The sequence below is a fragment of the Crocuta crocuta genome, unplaced genomic scaffold (assembly GCF_008692635.1).
Source record: "Crocuta crocuta isolate KB4526 unplaced genomic scaffold, BGI_CrCroc_1.0 scaffold7, whole genome shotgun sequence".
NCBI classification, from domain to species: domain Eukaryota; kingdom Metazoa; phylum Chordata; class Mammalia; order Carnivora; family Hyaenidae; genus Crocuta; species Crocuta crocuta.
Window position 1 is genome coordinate 11480653 of NW_027531904.1, and position 25437 is coordinate 11506089.

The window sequence follows — 25437 nt, forward strand, 5'->3', positions numbered from 1 at the left end:
GCCTGCTGTGCCCCCGCCGCCCCAGCCAGAGGCCAGCGATCTGTACGACGCCATCACCCCGGGCCTGGAAGCCCCACCTGCCCGGGCACCCACCCCGGGGGGCCCCGACGAGGCTGCCGGCCGCGGGCCCCGTCCACAGCCGCAGGTGTCCTTCCTGCACGCAAAGAAGAGCCTGGATGCCAGTTCCGGCAGCTTCTCTGAGGACGAATGGTTGGCGGTGAGGACGGTTCTGGGCCCGGGGGGCCGGGTCTGTGCCTGCGCCCCCAGGTCCAGCCCTCGGGCTGTGGGGCGTGAGATCCAGGCCCAGAGAGGTGCGGGCTCACCTATGCCAGGCCTGCCTCTGGCCCGCCGGGTGTGCTCAAGCCTTGGCTGGGCCTTTCTAGCTGTGCGCCTCAGTTTACCATTCCTAAGCTTCCTCTGAGGCTTGAGTGAGAAAATGAGTAAGAAATGCCTGAAAGGAGCCCCCTGGGGGCTCAGTCGGCTGAGCATCCAATTTAGGCTCAGGTCATGACCTCACAGTTCATGGGTTTGAGCCCCACGTCTGCCTCTGCACTGTCTGTGCGGAGCCTATTTGGGGTCCTTTTTATCTCTCTCTGCCCATCTCCACCTCAAAAATATTTTTTTTAATGTTTATTTTTGAGAGAGAGACAGTGCGAGCAGGGGAGGGGCAGAGAGGGAGACACAGAATCTGAAGCAGCTCCAGGCTCCGAGCTGTCAGCACAGAGCCCGACGCGGGGCTCGAACCCACTAACTGCGAGATCATGACCTGAGCCGAAGTCAGAAGCTTAACCGACTGAGCCACTCAGGTGCCCCAAAATAAATATTTTAAAAAACTTATATATAAAAAAAATGGCTGAAACTTCCTCTAAAGTGTAGGTGAGATGCCTGTGAGTTGCTACTTTCCCTCCACCTCACCTCCTGAGAGGGGCGCAGGGAGGGTTTCCTCCTCCACAGCAGGTCACAGCCCGCCCCAGGCTGGAGGCCTTCCCCAGGGCCCGCGGGGGCCTCAGCGGGGCTCCTGACACCCCCCCTTCTCAGTCTTCTCCAGCCTCGCTGGCTGTGGACCTGCCCTGATCACGCCAACCTCGCTCCCACCTCGGGGCCTTTGCACTTGCCGGGCCCCGGCCGCAGTGCCCTTCCCGCACATGTCTGCATGGCTTGCGCTCCATTCTCCACTTGCATGTCACTTCTCCAGAAAGACCCCTGAGGCTGCAGCAAATGCCCCTTCACACCCGTCATTCTGTCTGTCTTGTCACCCTGCTTTGCTCTTCTCCATCCCGCGATCCTGACCTGACAGTTGATCACCTCGTGGCCTCTGATCACGTACTGGTCACGTTCAATGACGTAACAGAGTGGGCTGTTGGCCCGTCTCCCTGCTGAGAACGGGAACCCGCTCACCACTCAGTCCCCAGCACCCGGGACGCTGCACGGCACACGGTTTGTGCAGCAAACATGTGTGGAATAAATACACAAACGACGAACTCGGGGTGGTCTGTTCTGAGGGAAGGGGAGCAGCGAGTGGGTGGGCTCGGGGGGCTCTGGAGGGAGGACAGCCCAGGACACACGTGCATGCTGACAGCAGGCCTCGAATGCCAAGGTAGAGACCAGACTCAGGAGCGTGGGGTCCGGCAGAGACCTGAATGTCAGTAAGTGCTGACACGTAGCAGGTAAACTGAGGCAGTGCGGGGGTCTCAGTCTGTCCAAGACAGCTTCCGTTTACCCGAGGGCATCTCAGCCACGAGGCCACGTGCAAGAGGTCCCGTTTCCGTCCGCTCAGGTCCCTGTCGGGGTGCCTCCCCTCCCCGAGAGGAGTGCCTTCCTTCTGAGCCAGTCTTTTGGAAGCTCCAGCGACATCCTCTACTCGGACCTGAGGAAGGTGACCCAGGCGCGGCCAGGCCTGGGCGTGGAGCTGTCCGGCAGGCACGGCCCGGGCGCCGCTGGCAGCCGGGCTGGCTCCCCAGGCAAGGAGGCCCTGAGGAGACTCTCGGATGGAGGCCAGAACAGGCCTGATGGCCCAGGGCCTGCCCTCTCTGGGGTGAGCCCGGACCGGGGCCACCTCCTGGCCCCCGCCCCTGAGGCCCCAGGACCCTCCGCCGCCTCCTGGAGCCAGGCGTCTCCAAAGCTGAGCCCCGGGGCTCGGCCCAGCGCCCAGGGCGCCTCTGCAGACACGTATGAGCTGCTGCAGACGGCGGGCGGCCCACCAGAGCCCGGGGACGCGCCACAGCACGAAGGCAGTGGCTGTGCACAGGCCCCCGTCTGCTGGGGCGGCTCAGCCGGTGCCCCGTCCCGCGAGCTGCCGCCACCCACAGACTGCGGCTACGAGAGCGCCTCGGGGCCCCCCGGGTCCAGGAACACCTACGAACAAATCCCAGCGGCCAGGAGCAGGGAGACTGGGCGGACACGAAAGGTGGGCCCCGCGGTGGGAGGGGCGGCCGCCAGTGGGTGACAGGGACCCTCGTGCATGAGCAGCTCAGGTCGCTGCTACTGCCCAGAGGGGCCCAGAGATTTCCCAGCTCCATCATATGCTTGCAGGTGCTTGGGGGGGGGTGTCTCTGGGCCCAAGGGGTCTTCGTTTGCGGACCAGCTTTCCTGTCCAGGCCGCTGCTGGGGTCTCAGAGCCGGTGACAGGTGCCCTGAGGCTGCAGGTCACACTTGCCTCGGCCCCATCACAGCTCAGCCACTCCCCAGCCACACGGCTTTGAGCACAGCAGTTTCTCTGGCAGGAAACTAGCAAAGAGTGTGTCCCAAGTTCTGCAATCACCCCGTTTATCTGAAACTCAAGCTTCACTGGGCACCCTGCGTGCTCATTCAGCAACCCTGCCCGGGGCCTCCATTCCTTCATCTGTGGGACAGCCTGGTCCTGGTTGTGACCAGCGTGTCTGCCCAGAGATCACACTAGACGCGGTCATGTGCTGAGGACACGGCCCAGACACGGCCGAACGCAGCTGTCCTTTCCGAGGGTCTGACAGGAAGAGAACGGGGAGTGGAGTCAGGAGGGCGGGGTGGAGGGCAGGGGGAGCTGGTGAGGGGCTCCCGTGGGCAGAGGGCCTCAGCCCCAACACATTCTGCCTACACCGCGGGCCGGCCTCGGACCCCAGGCACGTGCAGCTGCTCCGGCCTGGGCAGCGAAGGCTGGGTTCCCAGCCCAAGGGCCTCACAGGGCTCTGCACCAGCAGCTCTGCCAGGGGNCAGCCTGACAAGCTCCGGAGAATCTTCTTCACAGACAAGAAGCACAGATCCTGAGGAGAGCCAGGTGGCCTTCCTGGGGAGCCCCTGCCCACCCCGACTCCCCAGGGCCCCCCACTCACCCCCAGGGGGGTGGAGGCCTGAGCTCACTGAGCGGCCCGCCCGTCCGCCCCTCACCCTATGGCCCTCGCTGAGCCCTCGCCGAGCCCGCGGCCAGCCCTGTGCTGGGGCAGCTGTCCCGCGGGTGGAGCGACACCCCGAGGCCCCGGCCAGTTCCCTCCCGTCAGCAGAAAGGGGCGGGGGGCCGGAGCCAGGCCCCAGTTCGGACCCGGGGGGCCCTCATCCCAGCCACACCCTGCAAGCCCGGCAGACCCCGATCCAGCCCTTCCTGGTGCAGATGGGGAGGCCGAGGCCCAGAGGGGAGCAGCCGGCGGCTCGATGTTCCGGCGACAGCCCGGGCACCGACCCCTNGCCAGTCTTGGCCTCTAGGGTAGTTGGCAGACCTCTCCCGAGACCCAGACCGGCCCCGGCGGGCCTGCCCCAGGGCCAGCTCTGGACGCAGGCACCCCGTCTCCGGCGCCCCCTGGGTCCCCACCCACAGGGTCCCTTCTGCGTCCCACCTCCCCTCTTAGCCATGTGCCCCCTTGTGTAAGACTGAGCAGGCGCCGGAGGCAGAGGGCTGACTGACCCTCTCCAGGGAGAGCGCCCTGGGCCCCCGCCCACGGTCCCCAGCTCGCTCAGTTCACACCTGTGGGGACTCTGTCCTTGGCAGCCTCTCCCCCGAGAAGTGGGGCCCTGGGAGCCCCTACCTCCCCGGGGCTGGACATGGGGTTAGCAAGCGCTCCACAAACTGTCACTGGAATGACCGCTGCCATGAGGGGAATGGACACGGTTGTCACCTTGGAGATCTGGGGCACCGATGTGTCTTCCTCTCAAAGACACAAGCATTGAAATAAAAAGTCTGTACCCAAAGCAGGAGGGCAACGCTTGACCCTGAGGTGACGCGCTAGTCGTGGGATTTCAAGGGCCAGGGTAACGATGGCAGGCAGAGCACAGGGACGCGGACGTGCTTTACTCCCAGGAGCTCACAAGTGTGTGGACAGCACGCACCAGTGAGCATTCTGTCTTGGGGAGGGCAGGGGCGCCCGGGGCCCAGCACCAGGGACGGGGACGGAGCCGTCCACACAGCTTCACGCTGGGCTCTGGAGAAAGACCCCACAGCTCGTCAAGCCTCGGTCTCTTGTTTCTCACTGTGCCCTGGGCCACTGGGACCCGCCGCCTGCCCAGCACTGGACGCGTCTGTATCCCCTGCGTCGCGAGGCCTGTGCCTTCTCCTTCTGGTGGGGAGAGGACGGGGGTCTGGGGAGCTCGGGGGGATGGAGGAGGGCCTGTGGCGGGGCCGGGGGTCTGGGAAGGGCCCTGCCCTCACACCCCCCTTCCTCGGTTACGGATTTTTTGCTGAAAGGGCCGAGGACGTGTTGGTGGGTACAACCCCAGAGGCCACAGCGTCTTTTCTGGGCAGCTTGGAGGTCACTTGTGTGGACAGCAGAGCCAGATGATCAGCTTCTGGGCCCTGCACCCTCAGCAGTATCCTCAGATCCGGATGTGGAAGGTGCTAGAAAAAGAGGAAGGGCCGTCTGGGTGAGGGCCCCTTGGCAGAAAGCCAACAGGCCCTGGCCCAGCGCTGGACGGTCCCTTAGGGAGGAAGCGGAGGACACAACTGACCGACTCCGAGGACAAGGCGGGAGGCTGGGCGCCCAGCTGTCCCTGGGACCCCAGCCACGGCCACGCCCACAGGGCCACACCTGAGGAAGTCGGGGGCCTTGGCGATCATGTCCTCAAAGTCGGCGAAGCCCAGCTTGCCGTCACCGTCCAGGTCGGCCTCCTCGATGACCTTGTCGCACACGAGCACCACCTCGTCGTCGTCCAGCTCAGACTTGGTGAGCCGGGCCAGCGTCCGCTCCAGGTCCTCCTTGCAGATAAAGTTGTCTGTGTTGAAGTCTGCGGGCAGGTGGAGGTGTTCAGGCCGGGGGTCCCGCCTGGCACCCCACGGCCCTCAGGCCACTCTCACTCTGGGGCCCCAAGGGGCCTCACCCACAGGCATCACATCTGCCAGGTTAGCATTTATGACCCCGTCAAGCATCCACGGGTACAAACCTGATACTTCAGAGTCTGAATCTGAGGCTTGTGGGGACACCGGGCCCTCTGGCCACACCCCGCAGCGAGCCCTGTGCCCCCCTGGAACAGAGGAAAGGCCAAGTGACTAAATCCAGGTCCGAGGGTGGCTTGGAGCGGGAGCCGGGCCACCGACCGAGCCTGTTGGCCAGTCTGCACCCCCCTCTCTAAACTGCACCATGCGACCGCCCGCAGGCCGCCTGCCAGGCACCGAGGGCATCAGAAGACTCAGGAGCCCGTCGGAGGGAGGCCCAGGCTGGCCTTCGTGCACAGAGCTGGGCGCATGGTTTGAGCCCACTGCCCACAGCGCAGCCACACAGCCCAGAGAGGCGTGTGGCTCACGGCAGTGACCCTGACATGTGCCCCCGTCTCCAGCCCCGCTCCCAGATCTCTGGCCTTCTTCTGTCCAGACTGCCCCCCACTTGTCTGTCCAGCAAACTCCCACTGGTCCCTCAAGTCTCAGCTCAAACACCACCTTCAGGGGGGCTTTCCAGGCCTCTGGGCCCTGCCTGCGGAGCCCCTGCGCGGGCCACACCCAGCCGCTGCAGTGAAGAGGTGGCTGCTGGTGGCAAGGCCAGGCTCCGCCGCCTGCCCCTGCCCCACCCAAGCCGACTGGCAGGCCCAGCAGGGTCCCCACTGGGCTCGACGAAGCGGCAGGGCCCTGCACGGACAGCCCCAGCTGGTGCTGGACTCCAGAGCCCAGCGCCTCCCCCTGGGGCCCACGGCACCGCCTCCGGGACAGGCCAGGCAGGACTCATCTCCACCCCACAGGGGCGCCCAGTAAGCTCCGTGCACACGTGCTGGCTGATGGCTGGACTCCTGGGCCCGCTTCACGTGCACAAGCTGAGGCGCAGGAGGGGTGACCCCTGCTGGAGTGGGGCCCTGACTCTCCCCAGCACCGCACCCCCTCTGTCCCGCAGCCAGGGCAGCAAGGGGCCTGGGCCCCCCTTCCCTGCCCCCGCCTGCCCAGCNCTGCACCGCCCCCCCCCCCCCCCCGCCTGGCAGACAACAGCCTTCCCCAGGAGCGATGCCGGGGCCCCAGGACTGGAGGGCAGACCAGCAACCACAAGGGGTGCGTGCGTGGGCCCAGACCAGGCCTCTGGAACGGACAGGCCTGCTACAAAGTGAAAAAGCCTGAGAGGCTCGGGAGCCACTGGCTGATCAAAAGTGCTGGGACAGGAGGTGTATCCGTGGCTCCTGTGGTCCAGGACGGGTCCCAGCCCCTCCCTGGGCCTCGATGTCCCCACTGAGGACTACCTGCCCTGGGCAGGCCCAGCCTGTGAGGGGCTCTCCTCTGGGGGCCCAGCGCCCTCTGGTGGCCGTGTGACCACGGCTGTGGGAGGAGCTGGGATGAGAAGCCAGGCTGCCCATCTCCACCTGTGCGGTGTGGGGGCCCTGGGAGCCGCGCTGCTTGGCAGAGGCCCCCTCCCCAGCTGCTGGCCTCTGGTCCACACCTCCAGGACGCCCAGTGACCTCTCCAGAGCCCAAAACTGTCCTGCCTTACCCGGAACCCTGCAGTGGACCCGAAGTCCTGGGCACCAGGTCCAAACTCCTTGGCTGGCTCCTCACAGCCTGTCCTGTGACCTCCCTGGGCTCACACCACCTGTGTCTCACCTCCCCAGGCCTGGCACCTCCTTGTCACTCCCTCCACTGGGCACGCCCCCGCCTTGTCCTGTCCAGGGACCCCCCGCCCCCGCCAGGAGCCAGGACCCCGCAGTGTCGCTCGCACACTGTCTGTCCCCACAGGACAGGCACGCTCCCAGGGCCCCCGGCGTCCCCGAGTGTCCCCACCACCATCAGCGCAGCCCCTGCGGGCCGTACCGTAGATCTTGAAGGCGTAGTTTGCCTTGAGCTCTCGGGGAGCCGACTCACAGAGCACAGAGAACATGTCCACAAAGTCGTTGAAGGTGAGGTTGCCCTCGCCGTCCTCTGAAAAAGCCTCTACGATCCTTTCCTTGAAGGGGTTCTCCTGGAGGAAACAGCCATGGTGGCTGTGTGGGTGCAGGACGCCCCTGGACCAGTGACCTGGCCCCCTGAACCCCCTGAACCCCCTGCCCTGTCCCACCTGCAAACAGAATGACTGCACCTGCTTGACTGGCTTGTGAGGGCGGACAAGGCACAGAGGTGTGGGCGCCAGGCCGGCCACCACGCTTCGTGTCCCATTGCTCAGACCCGCACGGAGCAGCGTCGGGGTGTGCTCCCCACTGCCCCAAGGGGCGCATGGGGGTGCTGCTGCCATGGGGAGGAAAAGAGGAGGCTCAGGGCACGGGCAGCCCTCGGCTATGCCAGGTCAGGCCAAGGTCCTGCCAGGCAGGAGTGGGGCCCCAAAGGCTCAGAGAAAAGAGCCGGAACAAGTACTCCGAGCCCAGGCCTCCGTCACCTCCAGGGCCACCTACTCTGGGGAGCCACACGCGACTCCTTCCTCTGATCCTGAGTCTCTGGGGGCTCATGTTTCCTGGAGCCCTCACCCCAGCTGGGCTGGGCCACCCCCACTCTGTGCTGAGCCCAGGAGGCTCTGGAACAGCCCGAGAGGCTGCTGCCAGACTGCCCACCCCTCAAGCCACGGCCACGCTGGTACCTCACTGTCCCTCGGGACAGAGGTCACAACCAGGACACAGGCTGGAGTGGTTGCCATGTGGTGCCCTGACCCAAGGGTTGTCGAGGGGCTGCTGGTAGAGTCGCTGGCAGAGTCGTGCAGCCGTGTGGAGTCGTGCCCTGAATGCCAGCCTTCCCTACTGTGGGAGTGCACTCGACGTCCTACGGGCAAGGAGCTCGTGAAATGAAACCTTTGTGTCAAATACCTAAGTGGTCTGGGGTCCAGCAGCATCTGCCTCACCTGGGAGCATGCTGGAAAACACAATCTTGGTGCCCACCACCCTGACCTGCTGACCCTGACCGGCCGGCCCAGACCTGGGGGCTCTGACCTGCTGGCCCAGACCTGCTGACCCTGACAAGATCTGCAGGCGAGTCCTGTGCATGTTAAAGTCTGAGAAGTGATGGTGTGGACAGCCGTGCTGTGAGAGGCTAATGCCAGACAGGAAGACAGGAGTTATCTAGAAGAGCAGACACAAGGTTGGCCATGCAGAGCCGACCAGCCATGTCACAAAGCAGGTGAGCATGGACTACAGGGCAGCGCTGACCACCCACATGCAGCCTCCGCACGTGGAACTCATTCATTCAGAGAGTGCAGGGGAAGAAACAGGCACAGAGAGGTTCAGTGACCCTCTCAGGGCCACACAGCCACCAAGGGCTGAGCCGGCTTCCACCCAGGTCTGGGGGCCTCCGCTGCCGGCCCCCCAGCCCACCTGCCCGGCAGCAGCGGCCTCTGTCGTACCCGGAGCTCCGGCATCTGGACGATGAGGCTCATGGGCACGTGGACAATGGGGCTCTTCCTGTAGTCTGTGGGGACGAGGTTGGGGGCCAGCTCGTAGAACCGTGCGTGCAGCCTGCGAGGGACACAGAGGAAAAGAGCTGGGGGGGGGGGTGCATCCCCTGAGCCCGACGGCCGGTGCTGCCCTACCCACACCCAGCCTCCCACACCGCAGACCCCCTCGCCTTGCTGTGCACACAGGATGTGGGGCCTGGGAGGGGGCGGCAGGCCCCTGTGCTGATGGCCAGGTTGTGTCCCCGCCCCCCTTCTCCATGCCCCCCCCGGGCCCTATAAGGGCTTCCGTATGCCAGTGGCATCACCCCACCAAGTCTCCCACGGCTCTGCACACAGGTGCGCTGCGCCCCCAGCTATCCGTGCAGGAAGTCGAGGCCTAGAGAGGTTAAGAGCCATCTGCCTAGGGCCACACAACTGTAAGTACGAGGCACGTGGCTGGAACGATGGCCTGGAAATCCAGGGCAGGAATTCTTTACCACTGCTCTCCGGTCCTTAGCCGTCGAGCCTTGCTGGCCCTGCCAGAGCCAGGCCCCCAGCCACTCCCCGCCTCCCCACCCTGCGCAGTCCGTGCTCAGGAGGCCCCAGAACACAAGCCGGTCTGCACCATGAGGCCCCTCCGGGGTGTGGGGCCTCCTGTCACTGACTCACAGGGAGCCCCCCACCCCCGTTATTCAGTCCTCTGATGTCCCCAACATCCCGGAGGAGAGCCCCCGATTCCCACCCCACACAAATGCAGCTTAGGTCAGATGAAATTGTGTCCACGACGTGCTGTCAGATGGGGACGCGAGTGCAGGGGACACTGACCAGGGGTGAGGTGGGCGACCCACCCAAGGGGAGGCCCAGGACTCTGGGGAATTGGACCAAAGTGGCCCCAGAGCCCCCGGCCCCGCCTGCCCTGCTCACCCAAAGCCAGTGCTCTAAGTGGCTGACCCACTGACACACCCCAAGGCCCCCACGGGAGACCTGCAGCATGGCCACCAGCCCCTTCGGGCCGGGGACTTGACTATCTGCCTGGTGCACACACACAATGCCAGCCCCGTTTAGCGGGTGCTCCCTGTGCCAGGCTGTGGGTCCATCCCCCGTGTGGATTACCCAGCTTAATCCCTAAAGCACCCTGAGAGGCGGATGCCGGTCTCTCTATCAGGCCACCCTGGCCGGCACGTGAATGCAGAGCAAAACACCATAAGGCCATGCCCCCAGCCACAAGTTCCCGAAAATGGCCCAGAATCACGTGGAAGTGCCATCACTGAGAAACACGGAGCTGGAGGGAAATCCCAAGCCCGACCCTCGGGGGGAGAGGGTCAGCAGATACCGGAGTGACAGGATGGGGCCCGGACTCGCCGCCAGGGCCAGTCAAGGGCTATCTCTGCTCTTGCTCTCAGCGTCGAGGGAAACCCCGTCCTTGTTTACTGTTCCCAAACTCAGAACCAGCACTTACATATCACAATTTATGCAGCCGGTTTCCTGTACTTGACAGACGTGTTAAACTGCCGTTACATTTCACCCTGCCCTTGACCTTTAACGTGCGGGGTGCGATGCTGGGTGCCGTGGACGTTGCCCTCCACCTCCGAAGGCATGTGGGGCGGCCACAGCACGAGCCGGGCGGCAGACTGAGGTTGGACCCCGCGGACTTCCCTGTCAGCAAACAGACGCCGTCCCGCTGTCCTCACACTTGGGGGTCAGGGAGGGTGGTGTTAGCAAGGCCACCCGGCCCTTAGCTGCCTGCCTGCCAGGGGGCCCCTACCCGGGGGCTGGGGAGAGGGCTGAGTGCTGGCAGGTCCGGGTGTCCCCTGGGGCGGGAAGGCCAAGTCCTGCCCTGGCTCCAGGACGAAGGTGATGCTATTTTATTTATTTATTTATTTTAAGGAAAACTCAAAGAGAATTCGGAAGGCTGAATCACTGTGGGGGAAACTCCGAACGGTCACCCGGCCCCAGTGCAAGGCAAGCTGGTCCTGTCCCAAGACCCCGGGGCAGAGGTCATGCCTGTGCTGCTTGAGCTGCCCCACAGCACAGGGCCGACAGGGGGCGCCTCCCCGTCATTTCAGAAGCTCAGTAAGAACCCTGCCCGCTGAGCCCCACGGCTGGCACCCCAGCGGACCACCGACACACACACAGAGGCAAAAACCTTATGAAGAGTCAGACGCTCAACCTACTAAGCCCCCCAGGCACCCCGTTCTCGAATTTTTCTACAGTCATCATGTACCACATATAAAATAAAACACTTAAGTAATTAAAACAGAGCCCACAGAGTTTTTAGCAGGTTGAGAAACCAGAGTACGGAACGCTGACACACAGGGAAACACGCCGGGGCGCCCGCGGCTGGGCCTCTGGGCGCCGAGGGGCGAGGACTGGGGTCCTGGCACAGGCAGACCCAGCAGCACCTCCGGCCTGTGGGGAGGAAGGGGGCGGGGTGGGGGCTCCGCGACGCTGGAAGCGCTCTGTGCTCCGCGCAATTGGATCCACCTGGGCGGGGGAGGCACGGACCTCGATGCTTATCTGTGACCCAGGGCTGCTGCAAAGGACACCCTGCACTCGGGTTTCCTCCCCGCCACTCGGCAGGGCTGGGGCCTGGCTCTGTGGGCAGCCTGCTGGGCACTGCCGTGCTGGGCTCTGGGCCTCAGTTGCCCGGCCTCGACCTGAGGTGTGAACAGCGGAGAGGGCTCACCTGGCCGGGGTGGTCAGTCCCTGGTAGGTGCCACTGGCCCTTGCTGGGGCCCAGAGAGAAGGCTGGAGAAAAGAGAAGGGGCCAAGACCGAAGGAGCTGCCGTGGCTCTTCCAGGGGCCACGGCCCCACACGCTGCCTGCTCTCACCACCCTTGCTGAGGGTGCACGGCTGGGCCACAAAACCACAAGCAGCCCCATGCGGCGCTGAACACAGGGGCCTGGGGGCAGGGCGACAGTGCAGACACGAGGAATGACCCACAGCAGGTGCTCTGTCCCCTACCCGTCCTGACACAACCACCCCGGGCCAGGTCCCGTGGGTCCCCAGTGAGTGTTAACACAGTGGCAGCGCCTGAGTGAAGCAGGGGCAGTTCAGGCTGGAAGGGACACCACGTGGCCAGAAGGGGTCCTACCCGTGTGTGGACCCCAGGCCTGGCCTCGACTCTGGGTCAAGCTACAGAGGCCGGGGTGCTGCAGGGCTCAGAACTGGCAGGCCAGGACCATGGGGCACCCCATCTGCCTGGGGCTCCTCACTTGCCAGGGGGCAAGGGACACTGCCAAAGACCTACCGCGTTTAGTCTAGCGCCTGGCCTGGCCTTCGCGCCCGGCGCCCGCACCATGGGCAAGCGTGCTGCTGTCGGCGAGACCGCCGCAGGGAGGGGTGAGGTGAAGCAGGCCCAAGTCCTTGGCCCCGCTGCTCCTAGCCTGGAATGTTCTCTCACAGCCAAGCCTGCTCCTCCTTCACCCACACGGTCTACAAGTGCTCACTAGTGGCTACCAGGTGCTGTGCCCAATGACAGGCACGGGGAGCCTGAGGCCCGGCTGACCGTGACTCCGGGGGGAGCCGAGCACGTGAGCCGTGAGCCCCCGGGGCCCCCGGGTGGGGGCGCTCACGGCACAGACGACCACAGAGGCGGCTCCAGAGGGGTGTACGGGAATGCAGTGGCACCAGAGGTGAAGGGGCCAGGCAGCGAGGACAGCTTCCGCCACCAGGGCAGGAATAGCCACAGGCCTTGGAAGACGAGCGGCCAGAGCGGCTCTCTCCGGGGGGTGGGGGGTGGGGAGGGGACGCGCAGAGGAACGTGGCGAGGTTCATTGAGCGTTCACGTCCAGGACGCCACCGACCACGGCTGCTGTTATAGCTCTGAGGCCATCGCGTCCAGACAGGGACCCCACCCCACACGTCACAGAAGCCACAGACCAATTCGCTGTGCAGACACCACGCCCTGGGCTCCCAGCTGTCAGCTGCGCTGTGAGGTCAGCGTCAGCGTCCCCACTTTACAGAAGAAACGAGGCTTGCGGCTGGCCGGGGGCCGCTGAGCTAGGAAGCAGGAATGGGGCCCGGGTCTGCTGGTGCCACAGCGGGGCTCTGCCCGTCGCCCTGTCTCTCCAAGGTGGAGAAGTGGGTGTCCCTGTCGACCCGGGGGCCGGCTGAGGGCAGCCGGGCAGAGGAGAAGGCCAGGGCGACGCGGCCCGCGGGAGCGGAGTGGCAGGACCGTGACAAAGCACAGCTCGCCCGGGAAGCGGCTCCAGCCCCAGCCCCCCCGCCATCAACCTCCACGGAAAGTGGTCCTGTGACCTTGCCGGCTTTTCGCGCCACCTGGGAGCTCAGGCACAGGGCCCGTGAGCCCCGAGGGGCCGGGCCTGCCATCCTGTGGGTCGTGCTCACTGCCTGGTCCTGGGGCTCTAAGGCTGCCAAACCCCCTACGTCTCTTCCCCCGAAGCCCACCTCCTCCGTCCCAAAGAAAGGGGCTGTCCTGGAAAGGGAAGGGCCCTGGGCGGGCGGCTCAGGGGTGCTGGGGGCCTGCAGGCCGGGCCTTTGCCTTCTGGGCCTCCCGGGGACACGGGGACATCAGACCTGGAGCCACAGGGCATTAGCGGAACCCCGAGCCTCACAGATCTCAGGACACGGTCAGACAGCAAGGGGCCTGAAGACCGGGCCTCTGTGTCCAGCCCCCCCCCCCCCCACCACGGCAAAGCAGGTTCTCCTGTTACGAGGTCGCAGGGAGGATAAAACGAAAATGTGCCTGACACGCAGGACGGAGACACTCGATTCCTGGCGGGAGGGTCTGGGCGCCGGGCGGGGCGGGAAGCTCTCCAGCTCACAGCAGTCTGCGCTCGGCCCCGCTCAGTGCCAGCCCGTGCGGCCGGCTCAGCGAGGGCCCCGGCCGCGGCCGAGCTCCGGTGGGCGATCGGGAAGCCACACTTACTTGAGGATGTCCTTCTTGTTGAAGAAGGTGCAGTCCTATGAAGGGAAAACACACACACAGTCCGCTGCAGGCCCTGCGCCGCCTGCCCTCGGGACCTCTCAGGACGCGCCTCGGCCTGGGGCGGACGCCTCCTGCTGGCCCACAGGCTGCCTCCTGAAGCTTGTAACACGGCCCAGCGAACTGCGACCTGGGGTGGGGGCCGGGAGGCACCCCCGGGGGTGCGCACGTTCGGGCTGCACAGGCCGGAGGCGGAGCTGCTGACCTGTGGCCTGCTCTGCGGCCCGGCGGGGGGAAGGGGGAGCAGCCAGGAGGAGAGGCCGGCAGGGTCTCAGCTGCAGGGGGCGCCACCCACGCTGCAGCCCGAGAACAGTGCCCCGCCTCGCGTGGCATGCGGTGTGCGCCTCGCATGCGGGAGTGTCCCAACGGCTGCGGGCAGAGCCCCAGGTGCAGAGTTGGGGCGTCCCGGGCACACAGGCTGGGGAAGCACCAGCATCGACGTGGCATCTGAAGCCACAGGAACAGGGAGGTCACATGGGGAGGCGGTGGGCGCCAGGTGAGGGGAAGCGAGGGGAGGACGGGAGGCAAGGAGGCAAGCGTGGCGGCTGCTGGGGCCCTCAGGGTGGGGGCAGCGCTCGGGTCCTAAGGTCGCCCAGTTATAAGCTGGTCTCCGGGGTCCTCTGTCCACAGGCTGGCCTGCCTGCTGGAGGTGGCTGCCAGGCCACGGTGGGAGGTATGGAGGCAGTAAGACCCCAGCAGTGAAGGGCTGCTGTGCATATCCCTGCTCTGGCCCCTTCGCCTTTGCCCGTGTTGCGCCGGGACCCCCCGGGGCAGTGAGCTGAGCGGAGCCGGCTCTGATGGGCTCACAGCCGCAGCCAGGCCTGCCCTGGGTGAGACCGGGAGCCACTGGCACCAGAGCTGCTGGACTGCACGCCCAGGAAGCCCAGAGAGAGGAGGTGCCTGCGGGAGGGCTGGAAAGGGGGAGCTGGTGGGCACTTCCGGGCCCCGCGGAGCCCAGTCTGCCACCCAGGAGTTAGACTAAAGGCCCTCACGTGCCCTGCCCTTTCCTGGACCCTCGGGACTTCTCCTGGGGGGCCAGCCTCTGCTCTAGGCAACAGCTCCTCTGGTCCCCATCCTCAGCACGCATGGGCAGAGAACCCACGGTCTCAGACTCGGACAGGTGGGGGCTGTGTGGACTGATTCCCTGAAGGCCCCAGACACGCGGAGCAGGCCCCAAAGGCAGCCTAGCCGAGTCTTCAGGAATAGACCGTCCGCGGCCCCTCCCAACCCACCTGGTGGGGGTGTCGGCATAACCAGGGACAGGGAGGGGCCCTGGCCTGTGAGCTCTGTGTCCCTGGCCTCCCCTCTTCCCTTCTCCTCTCCTTTCTCCTATGCCCTATGTCCTGACCCGAGGGCCCTAGAGTGAAAGATGCAAAAACTCCTCACAGGACGCTGGTCTCTCATCACAACCACTCTCTCTACATGATGGTCCTCAAGGTGTGGTTCCGGGAGCAGCCACACCAGCATCGCCTGGGGACTTAGCGGAAATGCAGGTTCTCAGGCTCCAGTCCAGACTCACTGCACCCGAAATTCTGGGGGCGGGGCCCAGGGATCTGAATCTTTACAGGATCCTCCACCCCCAGCGATGCTGGTGTTGCTAAAGTGAGGGCCTCAGCTCTGGGGCAGAATCACCTGGGAGATGCTGGAGCCCTGTGTCTCCCCCACTCTCCCACTGCCACCACGACCGCCGCCACGACCGCCACCGCCACCACCATGACCACCACGACCACCACCGCCGCCGCGGGACAGACTGATCCAAGCAGAATCCCTGGGGCGGAGCCTGGCGTCAGAGTACAGAGCCTCACTGCAGTGTGCAGCCGGGGCTGAGAACCACACCCCGCCCCGCCCATGATTACCACTGGCCTGGCCCTTGGGGCTCTGGTTATTGGGTTTTGTTCAATCCTCATCCCTGGCAGGCATTATCTCCCCACTCTATAGATGGGAAAACTGAGGTTCAGTGAAGTTGAATGGCCTGCTCTAAGTTGCACACGCAGCCCCAGGGGGCTGACTGCAACCTGGGGTGTGTGCTTCTTGACTGCGGTCCACTGGCTGTAGAGTCCAGCCACGGCCACTGGCCACTGGCCACTCCTGTCCTGCCCCTGCTGTGCATTCCACACCCAGCGCCACGGGTGCCCACACAGCGCCCCGGGATGAGGAGCGGCCTTCCCGCATAAACCCTCCACAGCGTCACGCGGGCTCCCTGGCTGCGGGATGTCCCACAAGAGGCACTGACTGGCCTCAACGGAGCTTCTCCGCGCGGCAGCCGCTGTCTGTAGGTGTGCGACGTTGCAACGCAGCTGCCCGAGCCTGCTCACCAACTGACATTCTGCTTTTTCTCTGCTGACCTTGCCTGGAACTCACCCCAGGGAGGCAGCTCGTGCGGGATGAGCACGGTCAGTGCCGTAAAGGCTTCTCAGGGTTCTGGCAGTGCTGGCAGAGAACAGGGTCTCACAGTCAGATTTCGGCTGTCCTGTGTTGGGGAGCTAGAGGAGGGGACCCCCAGGTGAGTTACAGGGCTCCCTCTTCCTGAAAACGCAGGCTGCCTGCGAGGCTCAAACGGCCGGAGGAGCGGTGGTGGGTTCTGAGGGAGGCCAGGAGCCCTGCTTTGCAGGTTGAGGGGTCTGGGAGATGGACCTGGAGGGCAGAGGAGTCTGGAAAGAAACCTGAACTTGGGGCTCACTGGCACCTGAGAACTGGGGAGGGGGCGGTAGCTGGGAGCCTGGCTGGAGAGCAGAGGGAGGGAGACTGGGGCTCTCAGGTTTCCGTCAGCTCTCAAGTCTCTCACCCTGCCCCGCTCTGGAGGAGGGTCACAGCCCAACACTGGGACTGGCTGCCAGTGTAACCCGATGCTAGGCTGGTGTGAGCGCAGACCCAGGCTCCCCACCCCCGCGGGGCTCCGCTTCGCTTCCGAGCCCGGTCCCCCTGCTCGCCTGTGCCCACCTCCCGGGCCTCATCCACGGGATTCCAGCGGGAAGGCCTCTTTCTGGCCTGCGGGGCCTACCTTTCAAAGGCCTGCTCCAGCACTGCGTTATCTCTGCACCGTGCAAAGCAAAAGTTCCCCTTGCCTCCCGGCCCTCCACTGGCGGCGAGTGGCCTCCCCTGGGGTGCGCCGCACTCTCACAAGGTTGGCTTCTCTTGGACAAAGAGCACACCCAAGCCCTGCCTCCAAACAAAAGCAGTAGGCCTTGGATTAAAGAATTCAAATTCCAGTTTGAGCCTGGACCGTGCTGGGCACTGAATGGCTCCTTGGCCTTTGTCTACTCTTCTGTGAAATGGGGCTGATGATCCTCCCCACTGTGAGGATCCTGGAGGGCATCCGCTCCAGTGCCTGGCACGCAGCAGGTGCTTCATGAGTGTGGACCTTGGTCCTTCTCAGAGCCTCCCGTGGAGCTGATGACCGTTACTGCTGGCCAGGGCTTCTGAGAGGAAGGGGCCTCAGAGGGCTCACGCTTTAGGCCCACGACCAGAAGAAATATTCGTGAAGGCAACAGGCGGCTACGGAGGCACAGCCGGTGTTCCTCTCTCCCGCAGCACACTCCACACAGGCCCCCCCTGCCCGGGGGGGTCAGGCAGAGGCGTCCCAGGTGGGCCTTGAAGGATGAGGGAACATCTGAAGGGGTGTCCCAGAGCATGCGCACGGGGAGGAAGGAGGGGCGGGGAAGGGGTCCCAGGGAAGGAGCCCTGGAGGCTGCCAGGCCCCCAGCCGGTCAGGGGGCTGGGCTGCATCCTGCAACCACAGAAGTTTCCCCAGGGCGGGAGGGCTTCGGGGGTCTCGCCTCTGGACAGTCTCCTGGCTCTGGAGGCAGCAGGTGCTAGAAGGGTCTTAGCAGGTGGCTGCTGGGGACTACAGGACCTTGGAGGGGACTGTGGGGACAGGCACCTCGCCTGCCTTCTTGCTCCAATTATTTCCATGCTGGGGCCAGAGGTGGAGACCCCAACTTAAATCTGAACTTGGGGGCTGACACACCTCACTCCCCGTCCAGACAGGACCACACGCCATTTCTGCTCTGGAGAGACTCCGTCTCCTCGGCTGCTTCCTGGGATGGGAGACCCTCCCTGCAGCCCACGTTTAATGACCCACCAGCTGCGTGCCGCGGTGAGCGCCGGGACAGGTGGCCCGGGAGGGTTCGAGGCGGGCTGGGGCCCAAGAGTAAGGAGGCTGAACGGGGGTGAAAAGAACTGCCCTGAGGAAAGCGCTCTCGACGCAGCGGTGGGGAAACTGAGGCTGCAAGTCATAGCCCAAGGTCACACTCCATGCTGAAGGCAGGGGCAGAGGCTGAACCCGGTAACTGGCTGCGGGGGCCTCGGCACGCGGCCAAAAGCAGGGGAGGGCGGGCGCCGGCTCACCTGGTAGTTGTCCAGCTGCTCCTCCGTGAAGATGGTCTGCTTGTTGCCCATGGCGGCCGCCGCGCCGTCGCCAGGGCGCCGGAGCCCAGGAGCCCCAGCCCGCGGCCTNGGGCTCTCCAGCTGGGCGGGACCAGGACCCCCGGTTGGGCGTGGCCAGGACCCCCAGCTGGGCGGGGCCAGGACTGGGGCCGGGAGAAGCCTGGTCCTCCAGTTGGGCGGGGCCAGGACCCCCAGCGGGGCGGGGCCAGGACCCCAGCGGGGCGGGGCCAGGACCCCAGCGGGGCGGGGCCAGGACCTTCGGCTGGGCGGAGCCAGGGCTTAGGATGGGTGGAGCCAGGGCTTCGGCTGGGCGAGCTGGGTCCCCGCTGCAAAGGATGGGGGTGAGCTGGCCTTTCTTTGCAGGTGAGCGGAGCTCAGGCCGCTGCGCTGGAGGACATGTCGGGCCCCCTGGGTTCCTTAGGGAGGCGGACAGGATTCACTAGCCTTTCTTTGCATCTTTGGCTGCACACGTGAGACTGGAGAGGATTTACAGGACTTACTGTGTCCAGAGAAGTGTGACAAAGGCCAGGAAGTTTTCTGGGAGTTAAAAAAATTTTAGAGTGAGAGGGCGCGCGCGCGAGCCAGCAGAAGAGAGGGGCAGAGGAAGAGAGAGAATCCCAAGCTGACTCCAAGCTCAGTGCAGACGGTCGCAAAGCTCCATCCCACAATCCTGTGATCATAGCCTGAGCCAAAATCAAGAGTCGGTTTTTCCACCGACTGAGCCATCCAGGCGCCTCACCTGGGACGTTTAAGCAAATGCCAAAGACCACAACAAATAGAGTCACTGCTAAGTTCTTTCAGGGATCCCACCCATACACGTGCTATTTCTAACCCCAGGACAGTTGATTCTACTGGTATTATCTGCATTTTATAGGTGGGGAAACAGCGGAGAGCGGTTCAGTAACACTCTAGGTCCCACAGCTGGGAAGTGTGAGTCAGCCCGCTGTTCCACACCTGACTTCCGTGAACTCAGGATGTTATGCTTTAAAAATAAAGGGTTCCTTTCTAGAAGCACTTGGGAGGCTCCGCCCCCAGAGTTTCTGACTTCGTTTGTCCAGGATGGCCAGGAAGGTGGGGGTCTAACAAGATCCCAGGCGTCGCTGGTGCTGCTGGCCCTGACCACACTGGAGGTTAGGGGTTCCGTTTGGCAGATATTCCCAGGTGTTTTTACGTTTTCCTTTTACCAGAGGCACCTGTTTGGGGTTTCCCAACATTGTGTCACCTCCAGGTGAGAACAGCAGCCATCAGCTAAACAGACAAGCCGCCCTGCTCAAATCTGAAGCATCAGGAGAGGCGATCAGAAGGGCAGGAAGCAATTCAGAAGCCCAGGGGATTGTTGACCACGTGTGATGGGGGTCTCAGCCGTGGGCAAGAAGGCAGGCTATGTGACCAGAAATTCAGAGAATGTGGAATTTTAGAGCAGAGACACCTTTCTCGGAGTTTCTCTGTACCTCCCTTTTCTCCCTTGTGAGAGCTGGGGAGACGGAAGCCCCCTTAGACGACACAATCACTATGACACGTTTCCTTCCTGTCATCTTTGACTCCACGCTGCCCTTGAGTAGGCTGGAATTCTGGGTTCAGATCCCGCCCGGGTATATTCTCTAACACGCTTGCGTATTTTTGTGACATATGCTCCATGCAGAGAAGCCGGAAACTCTGTGAAGAGGACTGTTTTCAGTTCTGTGATTCCGTCTTCACACTCCTGTGAAGGAAATTCCCTTAAAACCTTTGTGATCACTACTGCCATTGCCCTAAAGGAGGCCCTCTGTCCTAAACTATTACAGCAGTGCCGTGAGGAAGGCGAGTTACATTTCCATGTTACAGTTGAGAAACCTTGGGCTCAGAGAGGCAGAGTGACCTGCCCAGAGCCACCCAGCGAGGAAGGGGCAACACAAAGCGCTAGCCTCCCTCTCTGATTCCAAATCATGTGTCTCCACTGCTTCCAGATGTGGGGTGTGGTCCCAGATGTGCGGTGTGTTTGTTTGAAGGGGGTGGACAGACGGAGAAGTGTCAAACACTGATTACCTACCCCGTGCCCAAGACTGTGCTGGATGCTTCACACTACCAAATATGATTATTCCATGACGCCTCTCAGGTCTGTCGAGTTGGCCTTATTACCCATTTCACAGATGAAGAAACAGTCTCCGAGAAGAGCTGGACTGCAGTCTTGATTACACTGAGACAGGAACACGGGGTTACCGCTGCTTCCAGGAGCCTGACGCCTACTCTGCTGCTTCTTGTAAATGACACGACACGAGAGGGAGGGGAGGGTCCCAGGGTGGCGCCTGGTGCTTTCCATTCATTAAACGTTAGCGTTTTTCATTTCTTGCTCACTCCATAAAGTTTATTTTAAAAGTTGGAAGGAAAACGGGAGGGATCAAAGCCCGAGGAGTGATCTTCTACAATAAAACATGAATCTCTATCCCTCTTCCCTCCTGCACCAGCTGCTATTCCTTGTGATGAAATGTCCTTGGTCTGCAAGCAGTTCTTCTACGACTTGGAGTCTGAGGGGATCTCTATGATGGAGACGCCCAAGGCTGGGCAGAATGTCTTCTACAGTGAAGACGCCTCCTGCAGGCCAGGCCTTTGCTGCCCCACCTTCTGGGGGTCCCCCTGGAGTGCGCTGTCCCACCTCAGGGCTCCCTGGGGTGCGCTGTCCCACCTCAGGGCTCCCTGGGGTGCGCTGTCCCACCTCGGGGGCCCCTGGGGTGTGCTGTCCCACCTCGGGGTCCCCCTTGGGGTGCGCTGTCCCACCTCGGGGTCCCCCCAGGGGTGCGCTGTCCCACCTCGGGGGCCCCCTTGGGGTGCGCTGTCCCACCTCGGGGTCCCCCAGGGGTGCGCTGTCCCACCTCGGGGTCCCCCTTGGGGTGCGCTGTCCCACCTCGGGGTCCCCCTTGGGGTGCGCTGCCACTACTCGGCTGCTCTGAGACTTCTCTGTCTTTGTGGCGATTCAAGCCTCATTGCTCCCAGAAGTCTCGCCTCCGCGCACAGAGCACCTGGCCTCCTGGCCTCTCCCAAGCTGCTATTCATGTTCTGGGCACGCATACTGGGTCTGCCTCAATCTCATACACAACTTGCCTGCAACTGCCGACTTAATCTGACTCGGTCCTAGCACTGGGCAGTTTGTCTTCTTGTCTTCCCGTCTCGCCAGCATTTTGCACACAGATCTTACTAATTTGGGATGGATGCATACACAGCCTGGGACTGTCTCTTTTTTGGGGAGTAGGTGCTATTTCCCCTCAAACACTAGGGTTCAGGACGGCCACACCACACCTTATTTGGCTCTATCCCCAGGGTCTAGGACAAAGTCTTGGTAAATACTGAATCAACGTTCTTTAAAAGAATACATTTCCTGTGCCTGTTCACACACTGAATCAAGTAACTCCCCAAATATTCTGACTTAGAGAAGCTTCTCCGGCTGGAGGATCAAGTGATGAAGCCCTTTAGCGCTCAGCAAATGAGGTGAGCCCACTTTGTCCCTGAATGGCCCCTGAATGGCCCCTGTGGGCCTGTTTTGGACCCTCCCGTTCTGGATGTGCCAGGCTCCTGGCGGAGAATGGGGCCAACCTGATGGTGACTTCCTGTTGTTGAGCAAAGATGGGTCAGCCTCCCCTGCAAACTGTCCTTTCAGATGCCTTTAAAATCCTCCGGGACATCTGTGACCCTGTTCTCCCTCCCCACACTCACCCCTCAGCACGGCCTGCTCTAGCCAGAGCCCCTGCCTGGAGTGCTGCATCCCCATCTCTGTGGCCCCCGCCCCCTCGCCTCTCTGGGGTCACTGCGGTGTCTGTCAGGAGGTGACCAGGGCAGGGCACTCAGGACTGGACCCAGTCTTGCCGTGGATGTGAGTCAGCTCCAGCGGTGAGCGGCAGACAGCAGAGCTTCGTGGTTGGAGCGGAGCGGGGCGGCTGAGGCAACGCAAGACGTCTCAGGCGGAGTCCTGCGCCACGGACCGTCACCTGTCAGCAGGGTCCTCAGTGGCTATGTGACCTGCGTGGTGACCAGAGTGGTTAGGTGTCCTAACAGGTGCTGAGAAACAGTCCAAAGCAGAAGCGACAATATTCAAAGATCAAGGTTCACACAACCTTCAACTTGGGATCAGGTCGCTGTGTCCTCACTCAGCAGCCTGACCCAGAGGCCAGACGGCCTGCTGGGACCAGAGTCCGTCGAGCCTCGTGCTCTGTCCGAGAGTAGAGGCCCGTGGGTGGCACCTTCCATGCCTGGAGCCCTGCTGTCTGAGCAAGGACAGTCGCTTTGCCCACCCATTTTGCTAATGAGCGGATCCTCTGCCGCTGGGATGGCTTTAGTACCTCGGATGCATTGAGAACGAGCCTTGGAGTGTGGGCTTCTGGGAAAGTCCGGCTGCCTCTACTCGGCCAAGCACAGTCCCCTGGACCTTTGCAGAGGGGCTGAGGTCATCGTTATTCTTCCCACAACGTAAAACATCATTTGCTGTTTTCACTCTCATCTTCTCACAAGTGCATGGCGGAATTCTCCAGAAGCTACACGAAGCAGCAGACACGAGAATTCTGGAATTCTCCAGAAGCTTCAGCAGGCCGCATGAAGCAGCAGACACGAGAAGCCAGCTGCCTTCCACTAAATTAAGCCGGGCATTAAAGACATTTGCAAACACGTGAAATAACGCCACTCTTCTCAATGTTTATTGTCTTTGAGAATATTATTTTTCATAAAAATGTGTGAGCTAAGCTAACACATAGCAGGTTTATTGTTACAATTATTTAAAACATTTTTAAAACAGCTGTTGGGGTCATGTGTAATTTTAACTTCTAATACGATCAATATTAATAATCTGTATTAACAAAGTTAGGGTCCTCAAATTTTTAAAAAAATTTTTTTTTTTTTAATGTTTTATTTATTTCCAGGAGAGAGAGAGAGAGAGAGAGAGACAGCGTGAGCAGGGGAGGGTCAGAGAGAGAGGGAGTCACAGACTGAAACAGGCTCCAGGCTCTGAGCTGGCAGGCAGCACAGAGTCCGACGCGGGGCTCGAACCCACGAACCGCGAGATCATGACCTAAGCGAAAGTCGGACGCTCAACCGACTAAGCCACCCAGGCGCCCCGGGTCCTCAAATTTTAAGAGAAACAGTCTTAGGACTAAAATGTTTGCACGTCATTGCTGGATAGCCCAGCAAGCCTTTTCTGTCTGGGCCAGATGGGAAAGAGTTCAGGCTTTGCCGGCCCCACAGGCATGGCCTCTGGGACATCTACTTCCATCTGCTGGGGATGAGGTCACCAGATACGTTGACTTGGCTGCTTTCCAGCAAGACGTTACTTAGCAGCACTGCGGCTCCAATTTATATCCGCGAAGTCTCACAAAGAATTGTTCTTTGATTTTTATGAGCCATTTCAAAGTGTAAGCGTGAAGGCACTTCTTAGCTGTCCAAGAGGAGGTGGTGGGCCAGAGCTCGCCATGGCCTGTCGTTTCCCAGCCCGTTAGTGGGTTCAAACCACTAACACTCACATATACACCACACTATTTAAATTGAAATGTTTAAAGACCATATAACAGCTTTGATCCTGGTTTCTGACACAGGGCCCTGAAGCCTTTGTAACTCTGTGAGGGATAGGAGTGTCTTTTGTTCTAATGAGGCGACCCTGGGTGGGCTCCTGGAGGGGGTCTGGTCGAGAGAAAAATCCAGCCGTGATCAGAAGTTTGGAGTTTTCATCCCCCCTTCTCATCCTCTTAAGAGAGAAGCTGGAAATAGAAGCTGACCATGCCTACGGGATGAAGCCTCCGTAAAGGTCCCACAAGGATGAGGTTCAGAGCACTTCCGGGTTGGTGAACACGCCGTGGGCCGGAGGTGACACACCCAAGTCCACAGACAGAAGCTCCTGCAGCTGGGACCCTCCCAGACCCCGCCCTCTGTCTCTGCACCTGGCTGTTCACTGCACCTTCGGGACAGCCCTTAGTCAGCTGCTCAAAGTGTCTCCCTGAGCTCCGACGGTGACTGCCAGAGGCACGAGGGACTGCCCGGACCCGCACCCGGTGCTGTCGTGGGGACAGTCTGACAGGACGGAACCCTTGGCCCGCAGGATGTGACAGTCTCCGGAAAGATGGCGTCAGAATTGAGTGAAGTGGTAGGACACCAGCTGGTGCCACAGAGGGATGCGTGTTGTGGGGAAAACCCGCACGCCCGGGAGACGGGGGCGGGGAGCAAGCCCAGACTACTCAGGGCCTTGGGCACCGGGGTCAGAGTGCTGGCTTTTAGCCAAGGGACAGACGTCGCTGGCTATTCTGAGCAGAGGGCGGGGTGTCTGTCTTACGCTTTAACAGGATCCCTAAGGCAGGGGGACCGTGAGGGGCCGGGGGAAGCGGGACGGCCCGTGGGCAGGCTGCTGCACTCGTCCTGCCTGGACAGGACTGGCCTCGGCCCGGGAAGGGGGACCATCGGACTCTAGCTCCACCCCAGAAAAACCGAGCTGACCCGCAAGTCTTCTGATCCGGGCAATGGGAGACGGGGGTTGCGTTTCATGGAGAGGAAGACTGAGGGAGTCGGTCCCACCGGCCTTCGCACACGCGTAGGAAGAGGGGACGGCAGAGCAGAGAAGACACGCTGGATTTCCATGTTATTTTTTCTGAACACTGAGCTGTAAAGAATTACCAAGACACCAAAGAGTCTTCACAAGGACCACTTCTAGGGCTGCGTGGGGCTGCATTCGACTCTATACCCTAAACGGCGACCGTTCCCTCGTTAGTCGGTAAGACGGCTTTTCTTTCAGTTACTAACATTAGAGACAACTGTGCAGTGAGCATCCCTGTGCCGGTGGCTTTGTCTTCGTGGGCTTTTCCAGGGATTAGTTCTCAGGAATGGATTTTCATACGAGGTGAAAGGTGAAGACACACCGAGCCCTTTCCAGAAAGGCTGTGGCAGCGCAGAACTCGGGAGGCCGGCCGGGACCCCCAGTGCAGCCGTCCCGCCGCCAACTAGGCCGCAGGGGACATCAGCATTTCATCCATACTTTCTAGTAAAAGGGCTAAAGAAGTTTCTAACTCTTAGAGATTTTGCATGCCCTTGATTATGGCTAAGGTTGGTTAAAAATTTCTTTATTGGTGCTTCTTTGGCTGTGGACGGATTGTTCAGGTCCCTTGCCCATTTATTTACTAAAGTTCTAATACTTAGGAAAATAAATTAGGGAAAGTCTATTGGAATAAATTTGTGTCCCTTTTGTAGAAAAGTAAAAAGAAGCATTTGGCATGTGAATAAACATAACGTATTTTGCTGATTTATTAATTTAAAAGCTGCCATCCTGATTAAAACCATTTTCTTTTTTACAAATAGTTTATTGTCAAGTTGGTTTCCACATAACACCCAGTGCTCATCCCCACAAGTGCCCTCCTCCGTGCCCCCCTCCCCCCT

The 25437-nt window shown here is 61.9% G+C and overlaps 3 protein-coding genes across 5 annotated transcripts in view; 2 read left to right on the forward strand and 1 right to left on the reverse strand.

Annotated features, from left to right (window-relative positions):
• SH2D7 (SH2 domain containing 7) overlaps positions 1 to 3605 on the forward strand; it is a 7146-nt gene extending 3541 nt beyond the window's left edge. Inside the window, exons 4-6 of the mRNA XM_077774363.1 lie at positions 26 to 217; positions 1778 to 2407; positions 3193 to 3605. Of these exons, the coding sequence (XP_077630489.1) occupies positions 26 to 217; positions 1778 to 2407; positions 3193 to 3243 (873 nt within the window). The 3' untranslated portion in view covers positions 3244 to 3605. The remainder of the gene's footprint in view (positions 1 to 25; positions 218 to 1777; positions 2408 to 3192) is intronic.
• Positions 1 to 25437, forward strand: part of IDH3A (isocitrate dehydrogenase (NAD(+)) 3 catalytic subunit alpha) — a 207535-nt gene that overhangs the window by 165016 nt on the left and 17082 nt on the right. The window lies entirely within an intron of this gene.
• CIB2 (calcium and integrin binding family member 2) lies at positions 4228 to 18122 on the reverse strand. Of its 3 annotated transcripts, none has more exons than XM_077774308.1 (6): positions 18022 to 18122; positions 13618 to 13652; positions 8696 to 8807; positions 7183 to 7330; positions 4992 to 5187; positions 4228 to 4801 (listed from the first exon to the last, which is right to left on the reverse strand). In XM_077774308.1, the coding sequence occupies exons 1-6, from the start codon at positions 18070 to 18072 to the stop codon at positions 4780 to 4782; spliced, it is 564 nt and encodes a 187-aa protein (XP_077630434.1). In that variant the 5' UTR covers positions 18073 to 18122; the 3' UTR covers positions 4228 to 4779. The 3 variants fall into 3 exon arrangements, with proteins under 3 accessions (XP_077630434.1, XP_077630433.1, XP_077630435.1); XM_077774307.1 differs by having other exon boundaries at positions 8667 to 8832; XM_077774309.1 differs by lacking the exon at positions 13618 to 13652 and having other exon boundaries at positions 8667 to 8807.